This window comes from Bidens hawaiensis, unplaced genomic scaffold, assembly GCF_021521415.1.
Source record: "Bidens hawaiensis isolate Kalapana, Puna unplaced genomic scaffold, B.hawaiensis_p1.1 tig00000458_1, whole genome shotgun sequence".
NCBI classification, from domain to species: Eukaryota; Viridiplantae; Streptophyta; class Magnoliopsida; order Asterales; family Asteraceae; genus Bidens; species Bidens hawaiensis.
In genome coordinates, this window is record NW_027491030.1 from 60571 (window position 1) to 78957 (window position 18387).

Consider the following 18387-nt stretch of genomic DNA (forward strand, 5'->3'; position numbering starts at 1 on the left):
GCCTGCAGTTGGTGGAAAAGGAATAGTACACAGCAGGCCTGGTCACTGTCAGCCGCTGCCTACCCACCAACTGCCAGCATGGCACGTGCGTAGGCCACAGTTGGTAGAACAGGAATACTATTCAGCCGGCTATACCTTCTTGGAAACCTACCTTCGGCTATAAATACCCCAAATGGTATGATCATCTCATCTTATCTTGTATCTCATATCTTATACCTGATATCTGCTCTAGCAATCTCTTAATATACACTTATATTCAAAAGCAATCTAGTCTGATTCTCACGCCGGAGGGTGGTCACAAGGAGGTACCCCCCTTCTCAGTGACGAGCTCACGGTGTCTGTTTTGCAGGTTATCAGAAGAACCATCTTTGCCGGATCTAACCCCTCGTGGGAAACATCTATTTAACCCCCAGATTATCCGTAACCTGCCCGGGGTCGATTAGTGTTTCTTCACTGATAATTTGATTAATAATTTGTTCAGTTTCGGTTAGAATATTCTTCATAATATTCAAACTCTGCGGTTGAGTTTTAGTAACCTTGGTTGCAAGCTCAGATCTGATATAACTAAAACCTAAAACATCACCGAGTCACTCGGTAGTTTGAAGTCTATTCATGATGAATACAATATGTGATATGTTCAAAGAGAGATGCCGGACGGAAACTAGCGATGAAAATTGAGGAATTAAAAGGGAAACTGCTGGTGAAGCAGGAGCGGTCAAAAAAGTGGGAAAATGAGGTGGAAACAAAGATTTCGCTTTTCTTAACCTGTTCTAACTGTTATCGAATAAATACAATCTTAATTGACTCGTTTTCGTATTAATGGGTTGGTTGTGAGTTTTCTAATCTTTGATGCAGATAGCTGAGATGGCGGTTATACGCGATTGCAATCATGAAATAATAGAATCATGAAGTATTATAATATTCTCCTCTACCTTCTGAACTTGTGTTGTCAACCTGTGTAGTAGACTAATACTCTATACTGGCCACTTGTCTAATATGCCTCTTATGGGCATTAGGACTTGCTTGCTTGTAAATTAATATATCTAATATACCTCACTTAGTCTTTGCTAGATATATGTAGCTAATGAGAAACGCGTAACACAAACATGTTGACGAGGATAATATAACTTCTATCAAGGCTTTTAAGTAATGGGACTACATTTAGAAATAAGCTTGTACATGCCATGTTTGAGTCTTGAAATGCTACCAGTTGATTACAATGTGTATGTTGATTTATGCCCTTTATGTTAAACTTTTTTTGAGACTTCAAATATGATAATATGAGATTTTGGTTAAAAAAAATCTGTTTATGACGGTAATGTTTCGTAATTTACTTTTCATTGAAAATTTGTTTAAACAATCGCGATTTCTCATTCTTTTTTTAGCATTACAAACCAAACATAACTATTTATAATAATTCATTTTATTTTAGTAGCGAAACGCCGTTTGTCACATTCTAATTCTTACATAATTAACATTGTGTAAACAGAAGGTCCCCTTAATATTTCCATTCAAATTGATGTTCTTTTAAACCTTTCATAAATTACATGGTAACATTTTTCACCCCTTTTTAAGAGATTAATTCTTGTTCATAAAATCTATTTGTTTTTTATCTTTGCGATATATGTTAAAAAGAGTATACAGACAGTGTAACATATTTAAGTTGCATATTTTGCCAAATTTTATAACTTTAAGCCAAAACGAATATCTTTTTTACAAGAAATAAACGACCCGTATCTTTCTTCCTTTTTGAGATCGACGATATAGAATATGAGGGAAAAGTACGAGTGTTCGACGAGATCATGCCCATCAAATGCATTAGAACTTGAAACTGTTACTTTTTAAATGTGGTGACCTGTAATGAGACAAATGGTAACATTAGGTACAAAGACATGTTGGTTATATAAACGTAAGATAGGATTTTGACACTTTATTATTATTATTAAGCAACATTGATATGAAATATCCATCTTGATATCGTGAATTATTTAAAATGAAAGTAAATTTAAGTTTTGTTTCTAAAATCATTTGATAAGTATATTTTTTTTAACCACGATAATCTGTTATCAAAAAACTTTACAAGACTCTGCAAAAATAAATTGATAAATATTATTTATTTGCATGGGTTGGAAGAAAATGCTATTGACATTGTGCACGCTTTGGATATTTATTTTTTCCATTGATTGTATACCGATCGGGAAAGAACAAAGAACAAAGAAATAAGAATAAACTTATTTATTTTTTCCATTGATTGTATACCGATCATGAATGTTGCCCATACAAAGAACAAAGAATAAACTCATTTGACAAAATACTAAAATTTCAAACTTTCGCTTAAAACATGTTAACTATTTGAGAATAAACATTCTTGATAGCGAAATATTCGAATTTAAGAACTTTTGTCTTTCTCAACTTTTACGAGTAGTGATGCTTTAGCATTCTACTAATTAACATCGAAAAAGGGAATAATCAAAATTTAGAGTCATAATTTGATTTAATGCCACAAAATTAAGTATAAAATATTAAACTAATTATCTAATGATCAGTGTGACTTGCGTTGTGGGTGCGCAACGTTAAACGTCCACAAACTAACACATCAAGTCCACATCATATTCCAAACAAAAACACCCATATGTGTGTGTGTGTGTGATGAGGGTGGTATACTGGTATGTGGCTAGTTTGTAGACCTAAACTTCCCATCCGAACGAGCGGAGCAAACCCAAACGGCCAAACCTCCAACGGACGAGTGTGTTGGAGGGCTCTAACACGTCCAGTCATGATATCCTTCAATATTATATGGTTTGATTATATAATATCACATATTCAGTTTCAAAATGCATGTTTAAATATCTCAAATTAGATTATCAATATGACAATACACATAGATATTACGCAAATACGCAATTACTATACTGTAATTCCTATTTCACGTAAAATGGATAGCAACGAGGTCGAGTGTTGAGCTTTTAATTTTCTTTTATAGAGAGTAGATTTTTATTTTTTATTATTTTATTTTTAATTTTTGTTTTGGTGAAAACCAAGTCTGCATGTAAATCGCATCTATTTTATAAAAACTTTACACACATGACAGTATGACACATATAGTATGACAAGTTGACAGCTCTGACTAATGTGGAATTGCTGATATAACTATATAAGCGTTAGTTTACGTATCATATATGATTATTGGGTTTATTAAATATATATGCAAGTTGTATGCCCTATCATATACTGCTTTTGGATATGAATGCACTATGCAGTACGCTACATGAAATTATTTTGATGACAGTAATACATGTACATGAAACTTACACGAATTAAAAATTGATAACGAAAAAGAAAACGATAAAACTCATTTCCTAATAAAAATGCAAGGCGACACATCAAAAGATTAAAAAAATCAAATCAGGTAAGGTGCAAGTACTAGTAATTTATAAGAGTAGAATTATGAAAGCTAAGAGTAGCCAGTAGCCCATATAAAAGATTCGTTGATCGTTTAAAAAAAGTGACATTAAAAGTAATAAGATTCCTTTGTAGTCCTTATAAATATCGAATACCGTTTGATTTGCTCTACACCAAAGAACACAACGAGAGAATTCAAGTAATAATGGAGAACAAGAAGCAACAGTTTGCTGAGACTCTGCGTGGTCCGGTATGTCATCATGTTCTCCGGTTGATGCATAATTTGATTCAAACGATATCATTAACTTTAGCCTTTCAGTTAAAACATAATTTATAACAATTTTGATCTCCTTCTTTTCAATTTCAGAGCCTAGGTTCATCAAACAAGCAGGATTTTGGAAATACCAAACATTCAACAACAGGTCGGTATAATTTAACTGAAATAACCAACATAACCGAACTAAAATAACCCAAAACGGACAGTTTTGTTTTATGGTTTTTCAAAAACGATCGAGGTTCCGGTTTGGTTTTAGTTTTGCATGCACTGAAAACCGAAATAACTATAATGTAACCGATATAACCAAACTCAACTCAAAATCGACGGCTTGGTTTTATATTTACTGAAATTCCGGTTCGGTTTTAGTTTTGCATGTACTGAAAATCGAAAAAATCAAACAAAATCGAAAAAATCAAACAAACTTTATAAATGAGCCCTTAAAAACCACCTTTTGTTATTATCTGGATTATAATTATCATTTTTGAAAATAATTTATAAAAACACTAATAATTGGCGTAGCTTGAATTTTAAGGCCAAAATGTCTAGTAATTAAATTATTGACCAGACCCAAATTCTATTTTGGGGTATGTTTTTTTTGTTATCAAGCAATTTCAAGCCCAATTTCTAAAATCGAAACCAAATCTAACCCTTTGTAAAATCCGAAGCCAAATAGCTTTTAGAAGCCCAAAAATCCAATTTTTGGTTTTTGTTTGGTTTAAGTCCAAAATTGACTCATGCACACGCTTATATATAATATTATCAATTTCATGAACATTCCTTTTTTGGAAACCAATACACCAAACAAAAGCAAGCTACTATGGTGGCCAAGAAGTTTATCCTCCAACTAATAATATCAATTACTCTCAGCGCGTGGTGCGTATTTTCTATAAATGAGTAGTCAACCAACTTAATTTACATTCAATAATTGATTTGGTTATATACACAGAATGCTATTATATATAGAATATTACAATGAAATAGGAAAACAATAACCGCTTGATTCTATCCTAATATAAGACAAATAATATTCAAATTGTCTTATTGTTTCGGGCGGAACCGAAGTAGTCACTAATATGCTCCCGCAAGATGGACGATCGAGAGACAAGTCCAATCTTGGAAGACAGATTATGGAAACGTGGTTTCAGTAACGGCTTGGTTAGGGCGTCGGTAAGCTGGTCATCACCAGAAATATGAGTTACCCGTATAATGCCTTGTTGTACCTTTTCTCGCACAAAGTGAAAATCAAGGGCAAGGTGTTTCATTCGCGAGTGAAAAACCGGATTCGCCGAGTAATGTGTAGCACTCAAATTATCACAGTAGATTGTGGGAGTGACAACAGATTTGTAGCCAAGTTCAGATAAAAGTGATATTAACCATTGTACCTCTGTTGTAGTTGAGGCTATAGCCCGAAATTCCGCCTCTGTGGAAGACCTTGCAAGGGTTGGTTGGCGTTTTGAGTTCCAAGCCACCGGGTTTGACCCGAGATAAACAACATAACCGGTGGTACTTCTGTATGTTGAATGGTCACTAGCCCAATCCGCATCGGTAAACGCATGAAGATGTAAAGGGGAGTTATGTTTAAAGAACAACCCATGGTGGAAAGTACCGTGAAGATAGCGAAGAAGTCTTTTGAGGGCAACCCAATGTATGTTGGTGGGTAAATGCATAAATTAGGAAAGCTTGTTGACCGCGAATGCCACATCAGGTCGAGTGAGAGATAGGTATTGTAAGGCACCAACAAATGCACGATATTGGGTCGGTGACGATAGAGGTGTACCATCTGTGGAAGTAAGACGGTCCGAGAAGGACATTGGGGTGGTCGCTGGTTTGCAATCACTCATGTTAGCTCGATTTAACAAGTCAAGAATATATTTAGACTGAGAGAGGAAAAGGCCATTTTTGTGAGGAATGAATTCAACGCCTAGAAAATATGAAAGAGAACCGAGATCTTTAAGAGAAAAACGAGAAGCGAGAGAGTTAATAAAACAGTTTATTAGAGAAGTGTTGGGCCCGGTTATGATGATGTTATCAACGTAGACGAGTAGGAATAATGGAGATTTAGTGACACGATTTACGAACAAAGAGGGATCGGAAATGGTTGGTTTGAAGCCAACCGAGAGAAGATAAGATTTTAATTCATCATACCACGCTCGCAATGCTTGACGAAGGCCATAGATGGCCTTGTTTAATTTACAAACGTGGTTCGGGCGGGAAGGATCAGTGAAACCGGGAGGTTGAGCCATGAATACATCCTCACTCAACGTGCCTTGAAGAAAGGCATTATTTATGTCGAGTTGACGGAGACACCAATTTTGAGAGGTAGCTAGGGAGAGAATGAGACGGAGTGTGGCGGGTTTGATGACCGGACTAAAAGTTTCAACGTAGTCTAATCCGGGACGTTGATGAAAACCTTTGGCCACTAGATGAGCCTTAAGGCGGTCGAGTGTTCCATCGGGTTTGAATTTCGTTCGGAAAACCCATTTGCAACCAACAAGATTGGGTGCGGATTCGGGCGGAACTAAGGACCATGTTACGTTGCGTTGTAAGGCATCAAATTCCTCTTGCATGGCCTTACGCCAAAGAGGACTTTTAAGGGCTTGAGTGATGGTAGAAGGTTCAATAGGATGAGCAGAAGTGACATTATAGAGAACGAAATTTTGATTGTGATATTTGGGATTTGGTTTGCATGTACGGGGAGGGATTAGTATTATTTGTAGTTGAAGTATTATAGTTTTGATCAGGAGAGGATAATGATTCACTTGGTGTTGATGATTCAAGTGATGGTGAGGGTTCAATGGAGGAATGAGTTTGGAGTGGTGGGTCAGGGATAGGTGAGTGGACTATGGGATTTTCTGAAGATGTGGTGGATTTAGTAGGTGATTCATGTGTGGGGGAGGCTGTGATAGTTTGGGTGATGGTTGGAGCAGTGCTTGAGATGGGTTGTAGTTGAACGGTAAAAGGTAACCAGGTGTTCGGATTAGGTGGTGAAGGGGTAGACGAGTTAGAGAGAATTTCATACGTCTCAACAAAGTGTACGTGACGGGAGACGTATACTTTGTCAGTTTGAGGGTCGAGTAGGTAGTAGGCGCTTTGAGTGGATGAGTAGCCTACAAAGACGCATGGTTTGGATTTTGGTTGCAGTTTATGGGTGGAATAGGGTCGTAACCAAGGATAAGAAAGGCAACCGAAACTACAAAGTTTGTCGTAGTTGGGTAACTTGTGAAATAAACTAAAAAATGGTGAGTCGTTTTTAAGGGTAGAGGTCGGTAATCGATTAATTAGGTAAGTGGCAGTAGTGAATGCAAAAGGCCAAAATTTGAGGGGCATTTTTGCATGAGATAAAAGAGTTAGACCTGTTTCGACAATGTGCCGGTGTCTGCGTTCGGCGTAGCCGTTATGTTCGGGTGTGTGAGGTGAGAAATGCCACATGAAGCAAGATGTGATGCAAGTTTAATATATTTACCGCCATTGTCGGAAAATATTTGTTTGATTTTGCATTGAAAAAAATTCTCAACAAGGCGTTGGAAGCTAATGAATATATTAAGCGAATCGGATTTCCTTTTGAGCGGATAAATCCATGTATATTTGGTGTAATGATCGACAAAAATTATGTAATATCTGTAACCATCGTAAGAGAGGATGGGAGAAGACCATACATCCGAAAATAGGATTTGTAACGGTTTATTAGAAGTAATGGATGAAGTATGAAATGGAAGCTTATGGCTTTTATTAACGCAACAAGAATTACATGATTCATTGAAATAAGGAATGGATGAAATAAGGGAAGACAAGTGTTGCGACACTTGTGAATGCGGGCGTCCAAGTCGATGATGCCATAAAGATGGTTTATTTTGTTGAACGTGAAAAGCAAAAGGTGGTGATTTCGGACGAAGTTCGTAAATTCCATGTTTAGTTGTTCCACGAAAAATGCGGATATAGGAGTGGCTGTCCTTGATAACAAAATTAAGGGAAAAGAATTGAACTGTTATGTTGTTATCAATGCATAAACGAGAAATGGATATAATATTACGAGATATGGAAGGAACACATAAAACATTATGTAATACTAAAGGGGCGGAATCGAAATGAAGAGTTAAAGAACCAACATGAGTGATAGCAAGAGACGAACCATCACCAATGACTAGTTCTTGGGTGGCATTATATGGGGCATGCGTGGATAATACCGAGAGGTCATTTGTAATATGGTGAGAAGCACCACTATCAAAGAGTAAGGGCGTATGACATCGGGTTTGGTACTGGTAACATTCATCATGTTTGCTTGTGGGTGTAATTTTTGTGTACCTTTGGTTAAAGAAGGTAAACGAATGTGCGGATATATCCGTTTGAAAGCGTAACATGAAGTGAGTGAGTGGCCTTTGGTGAAACAAAATTGACATGTCCCAAGAAATTGATGGTTGGTTGTAAGAGATTGACTTGTGACAGATGAGTTTTGTGGTACAGAGGAGGATTGATTAGTAGAGGCAGTAGACATGGTGATTTGGAGGAGATGTGAGGGAGTCAGAAAGATGTGCGTGGGGTTGCCGGAGAGGTTGCAGCCGCCGGAGAAGACAGTGAGGGCTGATGTATGTGGCGGCGTTATTTTAGAGAGATTAGGGTAATCCTGGCTGATACCATATAAATGAGTAGTCAACCAACTTAATTTACATTCAATAATTGATTTGGTTATATACACAGAATGCTATTATATGTAGAATATTACAATGAAATAGGAAAACAATAACCGCCACCTTTCCATTAATAGAAAGAACAGGAATATTGTTTTGGAATCTTCAGTTTTTGTTGATGGATTTTCTGTTGATTAGTTTCCGAATGGTGGAGGTCATGATAAAGGTCCTAATGGAAGCGTTGCTTCAAGAGGAAATTGGTGGCAAGGTGGATTTTCTGTTAACTGTTTGAAAGATCATTCAAGGTTTTATGATGATGTGTTTGATAGAATACTGTGTTTTTTGTTCTTGTTTTTGTAGGATCGCTCTACTACTGAAGATCTGGTTTTCGGTTCTTGTTTGAATCGAGTTTAATTAGTTTGAATTGATTGTAATATTCATATGATGTTGTTTGTGCTTGTATTATATTGTGCCACTCTACCACTATATGTCATGTTATTGGTATATGTGTGTTTTTACGTTGTTTGCTTTGGAACCAGGGTTCTCTTTGAAAGAGGTCTCTCTATCCTCGTGGGTAGAGGTAAGGTTCGCCTACATAACACCCATCCAGACCATGTCGATGGCTTTTCCTATTTGTAGGATTTACCGGGTACAATTGTTGATGTTGTTTAATTGCTTGTAATATTCACCGATTTATATCGTTAACTACTAAAGTTATTTTTATAGTTATCTTAAATATATATAAACAAAATCTCCCTAAATTCTCTCAAGCCACCAGATTGCTTTATTAGTAAATGGATGTTTCTCATGCATTTAACCCAAATTCATGAAACCCAAATAACCTTAAACGAGTTATAACATCTCATTAAATTAAAAATTAATCTCACCAAATATTTGATATGAAAATCTTATAAAATAGAAATACACTAAAAAATAATATCCGATTTAAAAATATATATATTATTTATTATTAAGAAACAATTTTATAGTAAAAATAAAAAATAAATAGATCATTGGTATCACCAAACTCATATAGCTTTTAAAACGGATTATAATATCTCATTTATTTGTGAAACTCTTTCATCATCAAACTCAAATATATTATTAACTTTTTTATAATAAATAAGATTAAAATTAAAAAAATCAATACAATTATTATAAATAAATAATGTTAAACAATCCCCGTAATACGGGAGATACAATTTAGTTATTAAATAAATTAGAAGTCTAGTTTAATTATGTTTCATTGTTTGAATAGAAGCAGGATTGTGGGTGTTATAAACCCATCAATATCGTATTTGGTATTCCATTCATTTTTCTTATTAATTAAAAGAGTCGCATAAGGTTTATGCAAACCTGATTTGTGTTATTGATTCATTTGTTTGAATAAGGTCAACAATTTTGACTCGAATTACACTTAGGTTGGTAGAAAAAACTCGAACCACACAAGAAAACCTGAGTTATCATATATACTTTATGTTAGTTTCTCTACTTCTAACAATATTATAGGAAACTTGAAATTATTAGAAGTATATATCGTAAATGTAAATTTGTTAAATATAATTGGGTATTTGATATTTCAAGTTGTTTTCTTCTTTTATTAAGTTTATTAATTGAGTTTTGGGTAATAGGGACAAATATAGTTGGGTATTTGATATTTCAAGTTGTTTTCTTCTTTTATTAAGTTTATTAATTGAGTTTTGGGTAATAGGGACATAAGATTATAAACATGTAGTACACGATACCCATGAGTAACACGTACCTGACGTGTATGAGATACAATTTACAATCGAGTATGAGCTTGGGATTACTAATATCCGACCCATTTTAACCAAAAACCACATGTGATTCACTCACACCACAATCATACAACATACATTAACACCACACCATCTTTCACGGCAACTAATAATCTGCAAAGCAAAATACACAAGTTGGTCAGCCTCCAAAATCATAACAACTTAAACAACCATAATCTAATCAAACACATCAAAAGGTTAAATAAACCAATCCATATTCATAACCAATGGGCCAATCAACAATATTACATCGTTTAGAGTGGTCATTGCGATCACCGGGTCAATCCCATAGTGTTCAGCAGCATCAGCCAGACAACAAAAGTGAGCACAAGCAACCTGGATCCTTCTCGAGTTTCTTGACTTGAGCACAACAACGACGAGACACAAAAGCATATTCATCTTGTGTAGCTAATGCACAAGATCTAGCCTCATGGCTTTCATACCCGGGTTTACGATACCACATTTACGAAATCCAAATGCTTCACTTGATCCAATGATTATAATAACAAGAACACCACAAAGAAAGTATAAACATTTAGTAGAGTAGCTTTTCAAGTTTGCAATGTGACGATAAGATTGCATTCACACTGGTTTAAGGAATTTGAACATGTTCCCAAAGATTCTACTGGTCATATATGGAAATGGTTCAAGGTATCATATAACCGTTATATATTTTTCATATGCTTGCCTTGGTTTCATTAGCAACTTGTTTTTGTTTTAGAATTGTTTAAAAGCTTTAGATAATACACACATGGTTAGCGTCACTATAGGAAAAGCCTAGATGCATACCAAGAATAAGAGATATTGCTACTAATATATGAGGCATGGGTTCACAAGCTATACAACTTATCTTCGTGTTACCAAGGTGGGAGAGAAGTCAACAACTTTTTTTTTGCCAACTAATATTCTCATCATGTTTTATTTGAGACTAGAACTCGTAACATTTTTATTGAAGGTCATACACATTTGCTACTAGAGTACTAGACCAACTAGTGGTTGTTCAACGGAATGCTCTTGATAGGCCTTATGAATTGGAAGTTCAAGATTTGGTATTTAAATACATATTAAAATTAAAATAATCATTTAGGCATATGTAAAAAAACCTATTGTATGTATTTCTAGGTTATATTTGGTATGTGCATTATACACAACTAGAAAAGGTTTTATCATTCTTTGTAGAGTTCAAAGATATTATCTAAATGATTGGTGTGAATGTGTGATGGACATCAATCTACCATGCCAAAAGAATTATACAATTTGCAACGTTTATCCACAAAAATTGTAATCGAAATATGTTTCAATATTTGAAGGTAGATTTGGACTTAAAGGATCACATTGGCCTAATTAATAAAGTCATAATGGCATGTTGTTAACACAAAGAAAGCCAATTGATCATTCGAGACAGAAGATGTAGCAAATGAGAGGATGAGCAACATTAAAGATGTAGAGGATGTAGAGGATAATATAACTTCTATCGTCGCAAAGTAGTGGACTGCATTTAGAAATACGCTTACACAATTCATGTTTGAATCTTGAAATGCTACCAGATATTTATAATGTTTGTATTGATTTATGTCGTTGTATGTTGATTTTTATTGAGACTTCAAATACGATAATATGAGATTTTGGTTGAACAATACCAATTTCTATCTATGATGGTATTGTCTCGTAATTTATTTATCATTGAAAATTTGTTTAAACAATCTCAATTTCTATTTATTTTAGTATTATGCGAATAAATTTATAAATAGTTTTTATAGAAATTTATCGTATTATTTACTCTTAAAATGATATAATTACATAATATAAAAAATAACTATAAATTCTTATAATAAAGCGTATTCTATTATTTCTCGTGATTTTACTGTTCACTTTCACAATTTTACATTCAATTTTTTTTTACACTTAGACAAACCGAATATGATTATTTCTAATAATTCATTTCATCCGTGCAACCAAACGTCCAAACGCCTTTTGGCATATTTTAATTCTTGATAAATATTTAATTATTTGACAAGGAATTGAATGATTTTGGAACATATTGCTTTTGACCTGGTACACACTTTGGATATTGGTTTTTATTTTATTATATACCAATCAAGAACAAAATCGATAATGAGATATAATCACAAATCTATAATGATAAAGATTAGAATAGTATATGTTCTTGCCAAATAAAGAAAGGGGGTTCCAAGTGTCTTGCTTTCTTTTTGACTTATTTGGACATTTTATCAAACAAATTTTCAACCATAGATCATGAATGCTGCCCATACAAAGCACAAAGAATAAACCCAACTGATAAAATACCAAACTTTCAAACGTTCACTTAAAACATGTCAACTATTCGCAAATAAACAATGTTGATAGCGAAATATTCAAACTTTAAGAACTTTTTCTTGTCAACTTTTACGAGTAGCGATGCCTCAGCATTCTACTAACATCGAAAAAGGAAAGAATACGGGTCACAACTTTGTTTTGATGACATAAAAGTATAAAAAATGGGAGGGATTAGATGTATGACATGAAACTAATTATCTAGTGATATGTGTGACTTGAAGTCATAATAATTAGTTTTTCATATTCAAATAAATGTCGATGTTCATGATCTAATTTAAAGTACTTATATACGTATTTAAAATTTTGTTTGTCTATCTTTCTTCTTCTTATATGATGAAGACACTGAGATTTTGAAAGATAATTTCTTACTTAAAGTTTGGTTATTCAAAGAACGCTAACACGTATGGTCGTAGTCTACTTCATCCCTTTTGTTACCGGTGATTATCTGGTTTAATTAATAATACACATAATCAGTTTTAAAATACATGTTTAAGTACCACATGTACATTATCATTATACATCCTATTAGATCTATCTTTACGTAATGACAATATTGTCATTCCTATTTCGAGTAAAATGGATAGCAACGAGGTCAACATGCTTGAGGTTTTTTATTGTGTATGTGTATTTGTCCTTTATATCATTGTGTTTGATGTCCCATTTAATATTTAGTACTCGTAACCAAAAAAAATAAGGATTTAATGAATAAATGAAACATAAAAACAAGAAAAATATTAGAAATCATTAAAAGATTGGAATATAGGCAAGAAAAAGTTATGAATGTTATTGTAAAAAAGTAGAACTTAAATTTATAAAACACGTGCATAATTGTATGGACAAATTTTAGAAGGTCACAATGTATTCGAATGCTTAAAACTAACTAGACTGTTAAGATCCTTTTTTTATTTACTTTTTTTATGTATATAACATTAGAGAGTATCCAAAATTATGAAACATGGATGATACAGTGATAATGGACATGAGTCTTCCTCCTTATCTTGTCACTTATCATTGAGTTAATAATCTTTAAAAAAAACTTTCAAAAACCCATAATACATAACCCTATTTTAAATCAAGACCCAATGAAACTGAAGGCCATAACCTTGACCTGATTTAGTTGGCCCTTGACAGATTCCTACTAGGATAATTGCATAGTTATAACTTTAAGCTAACTTAGAGCATATAGAGTGCATCCGGGAAATGGGAAATAGGAAAAATTGGCACTTGATACGAAGGTGGGAAGTGATGAACTGGAGTGTGTAAGGTGATGTGGTGGAGGGTATAAGTGTGGAAAATCGGGGAGTATTCATCGAAATCCACCAAATTACAAGAATAAAATATTAGATTCAGGAAAGAAATAGAGAATGGGAATTTGCATCCAGAAAGAATCGGCAACACCGTCCCCTCATAAGACCAAACGTAGTGGAGCGCTGATGAGGGGGAAAACCCCAAAGCGTCAGGCACACGGCCCACAGAGGGCGCTTGGAATAGGGGGGGGGGGGTGGCTTGGGTGTTTTGTGTAAAGCGCCCAAGTTGTACTGACTTTGTTGAAAATTGGTTCTAGCCAATGAAAAAAGAGGTGAGCGTTTCCCCCCTCCACCGTTACACATGATCTAAAAGAGGAAGATGATGTGGGTCCGGAGAGTGGGGTAAAATAGTGATGACACCATATGCTCTTATATGTATTCTTTTGTTGGTTCAAGAAAGAGGAACTTGTGTAAATGATCACGTAACTAAACACCATCTTCCATTATCTTTCGGACCAAGGCTCGGCCAATAGTGAAAATGAAAAACATTTCAATTTCACTTACGATAATCTAAAATCTAAAAAGTAATATATAATCATACCATAAAACAATTTTCATCAAATAAAGTTAGAGAAATAAACTTTTAATAAAAGCAAGAAAAAGGCCTCAAACTTTATTCTGCTTTAAATATTTATAAAAATTGAATCATCCCTGTTACCAGTCATCATCAGTAGTTCTCATTGCTTTGCTGATAAACGATAAGATGAGTGGTTCTTTTTATTATGTGTTATTTATTTATTTTTAATTATCTCACCCTTCATGCAACATATTTCTGACCCTTTTTCGTATTTTTTGTAACATACTTAATACAATTAGAGGAAAAAATATATGATATGTAGTTAGCAACTAAAAGTAATTTCAGATTATTTATAAAATAAATCAATAAATGATACAAAAAATATACTAGTGTATGCAATATTTTTAGATTCTAATATAAATACTATAATCTCTACCACTTGTGTTTGTATATATAGAAGATGCAATACATGATAATATCATTATTCCATAGTTGACATGACCATTTTTTTGGTTGACAACACTTCCACGTTGCAGTGCTTTCAAGAGGAATCATGTATATCATAAGTCCTATATTCGACGACAATTGCTTCTACCTCGTATCATATCCAACATGTACTTGACTAGCTCTATGACATATATATTTTATATTTACAACTTACTCTATATAAAATTTGAATCAATTTTCAACAAAACATAAGAGAACATAGCAGGAAAGAAGAACAACCACACGAAAGCCAGAATGCGTATAAATATGTGTATTGTGAGAGGTTGTACATACACACATGGTTCGTGTATTTATCTATGTATTCTAATTAAACAGTACTGAGTATTGTAGAGTACAATATAGAAATACGAAACCTTAACCCTAAATCCAATTAATTTAATTGTCGAGCTAACAACTAACGGGTCTAGAATATCAGTAAGGCGATTATTATTAATGCACACACAAGTCAAGAACGAATTGATATATATCAACAAATGTGAAGGTGCTTAATGATTAAGTTCATGAATGTTTTTGAAACTTGTGTAAGGGAAATCAAGACAATATATTTATTATTTGTGAAAACCAAGTACTCGTATAGATCTCTCTTGACCATTTTATTATAACTTGTCACACATGTCCACTATTAATCATGTAGAATAAGATTAACTGGTTGTATGCCCTACCATGATGCTGCTTTTGAACATGTATATATCCTACATGAAATTATTTAGATGACACTGAATTATGTGCATGAAAGTTAGAGCCCCTAAATGGTTAAAAATTGATAAATATTGGAAAAGAAAACTATATTAGTTATTTAGCTTGTTTCCTATACAATAAAAAATTAAGATGATTCATCAAAAGATAAAGATACAACTTAGACTGTCCGTTGTGATTGTGGTTTGGGGACGCCAACCATGCCACGTAAATGCGTAATCCACCCTCAAACCACAACACCTCCCAATTACCATGTCGGCATCAAACTGCTTACGTGTCAGTATAGTTACGCTTTAACTAAGCAAACCACAACACATGGTCTTATGGTAAAGTAGTAACACCAAGTGACTAAAATAGTAACACGTCAAATGTGACATTAACAACTTTTCAACAAAACTACTAAGAATCCTAGAAACTAACTTGCGATACAATCCAACAAAAAATGTGACATTAAAAATATATAAAAATAATAAGGATTCGTTTGAAGAGCCTATAAATATCGAATACCGGCCATTTGATTTGTTCACCACCATACAGAAGCTCACGTGTCTTCTTCGTTTCTTCTCTTTCAACCAGCAAATAAATTTGATTCAATCTGGTGATAATGGAGAACATGAAGCACCAGTCATCGTCTTCATCGTTCACGGAAACTCTGTTTGGTCCGAAGGACGGTCGGACCTCCTCCACAGGCCTTTTTGGCTCTGTTTTTGGCCCGTCTTCCACGGTACGCTGTCTGTAGTGTTTGCCAGTTGATGCATAATTTGATTATGTAACTGATTTTCTAGTTTAATTGTTTTCTGTCCAATTAAATTTCCTTGTACTTTTGTTTCAGGGTGTAAGGCACACAGGATCATCAAACAAGCAGGATTTTGGAAATTCAAATCATTCAACAACGGGTTGGTATTATTATTATTATTATTATTATTATTATTATTATTATTATTATTATTATTATTATTATTATTATTATAACTCAGCTTCGATGCTTCATTCGCATATGATAGAGGACCCGGTGCATGCCGCATGCGACCAAAATAACTTACCAGTAACTGAAATAACTGACATAACTGAATAAAAAAGTACTAAAGTCAATTGAAAATGGACGGTTTAGTTTTATGTTTTTTTCTAGAACTTTTTTTTTTGTTTGATTTCGGCTTTGTATGTACTGAAAGCTGAAAAATCGAACCGTAACTAAACAAACAAACTTTTATAAACGAACCGAACCCGTAAAAACCAACTTTTGTTATTAAGTTTATGGATTACTAGTTTTTTTTAATTGTCGATTAGTTTTTAAAAAGTTAATAAGTGGTGCGGTTGAGAATATTTTTGCTAAAATGTTTAATAATCAATTAATTATTAAGGCAAAAAAATATGTAATAATCAATTAATTATAAACTAACAAAGAGATTTAGGTTTGAAGTTTTAGGTCCAAATTCATTATTTTGCGCCGTCTTTCAGCCCAAAAGTTTTAAGACCATATGTCAAATTTGAAAAAACCAAACTTTCAGTGAAACCGAACAACAAAGCCAAATGGTTTTTAGAAACCCAAGAACCGATTTTTCAGTCTTTGAGCCTAATACCGACCCATGCACACCTAAAAGGTGTTCCATTAATTTCATGAAATTCCTTTTTCTGGAAACAGATTGCAAGACCCAAGGAATGAAATGTGAAAATAGAAGGAATTCAAGTTACCAAACAGAATCAGCAGAACCAAGCTATTATAGTTCATCAATCTACTATGGTGGTCAAGATATTTATCCTCCAACTAGTACCAACAATTGCTCTCAGCGCACGGTGAGTATCTAGAAAGAACAAAAATATTATTTGGAATCTTCAGTTTTTATTGATGGATTTTTGGTTGTTTAGTTTAAAAGAGGTGGAGGTGATGAAGATCCTAATGGAAACAGTGCTTCAAGAGGAAACTGGTGGCAAGGTAGTATTACTTTTCATTTATCAATTTTTTGAAAGATAATATAAGGTTTTATGTCATGTTTCAGTTGTCATATGTTTGATCAAATGTTGTGTCCTTGTGTTTGTGCAGGATCTCTCTACTACTGAAGATATGGTATCTAGTTCTTGTTTAAATCGATTTTGACTTTTTAAATCGCTTGTAATATTCACTAGTTTATATAGTTTAATGGATTATAAGTTGGATTGACAAGATCTTGGATTGTTTTGACTTGAATTGCACATATTCATGACGAGTATTTGGAATAGGATCGTGTGTGAGATTAATTATAACCGTTTACCTGTATCGAAAGCAAACTAATTAACATCTTAAAAAATATAATAAAATGGAATTTTGAAGTTTATGGAAACTTGAAATTATTAAAAGTATAGATAAAATGTAAATTTGTTAAAGTTTCACTTGGGTTTCCAATATTTCAAGTCATGTTTTTACGTTAGTTTTAAGATCAAGTTTTTTTTATAACAGGGACATAAGATTATAAACATTTATACCGATACCTATGGGGAAACCCGTGAACCTGACAAGTGATGAGTAATAGATACTCAACGTGTACGTGACACAATTTTACAATCGAGTATGAGTCAGGAAATCCGGACCATTTCCATCCCTAATAATTACACTCCAAATGCAACATATAACATGCATATAACAAACCACAACAAAATCAACACAAACAACATAAAAAACAGAAAGTCATAAACCACATGTGATTCGCTAATCACAAACACAAACACACTCATACAACATAACATACGTTAACACCAACTAGCAACTGAAAGTAACCACCACCCTTCAAGGCAACTTATAATCTGCAAATTAAAACACACAAACCAGTCAGCCACCACAAACCAAAACATTAATCAATTAATCAAACACGTTAAACGGTTAATTAAACCAACCTCCACATTTATAACCAACGGGACGATCAGCAATATTACATCGTTTAGGAAT

General features: G+C 33.8%; 1 protein-coding gene across 1 annotated transcript; it reads left to right on the forward strand.

The window, feature by feature from the left end:
* Positions 1-16018: 16018 nt before the first annotated feature.
* LOC143626022 (uncharacterized) lies at positions 16019-17628 on the forward strand. The gene is made up of 5 exons (XM_077096220.1): positions 16019-16191; positions 16300-16363; positions 17110-17261; positions 17334-17400; positions 17509-17628. The coding sequence occupies exons 1-5, from the start codon at positions 16072-16074 to the stop codon at positions 17523-17525; spliced, it is 420 nt and encodes a 139-aa protein (XP_076952335.1). The 5' UTR covers positions 16019-16071; the 3' UTR covers positions 17526-17628.
* Positions 17629-18387: the final 759 nt, after the last annotated feature.

Bases quoted from the DNA above. Each gene is read 5' to 3' on its own strand.
- LOC143626022 (XM_077096220.1), top strand. From the start codon at position 16,072: ATGGAGAACATGAAGCACCAGTCATCGTCTTCATCGTTCACGGAAACT. The intron at 16,364-17,109 runs GTTGGTATTATT...TTCTGGAAACAG, and splicing joins TTCAAATCATTCAACAACGG to ATTGCAAGACCCAAGGAATG. The intron at 17,262-17,333 runs GTGAGTATCTAG...TTGGTTGTTTAG, and splicing joins ACAATTGCTCTCAGCGCACG to TTTAAAAGAGGTGGAGGTGA.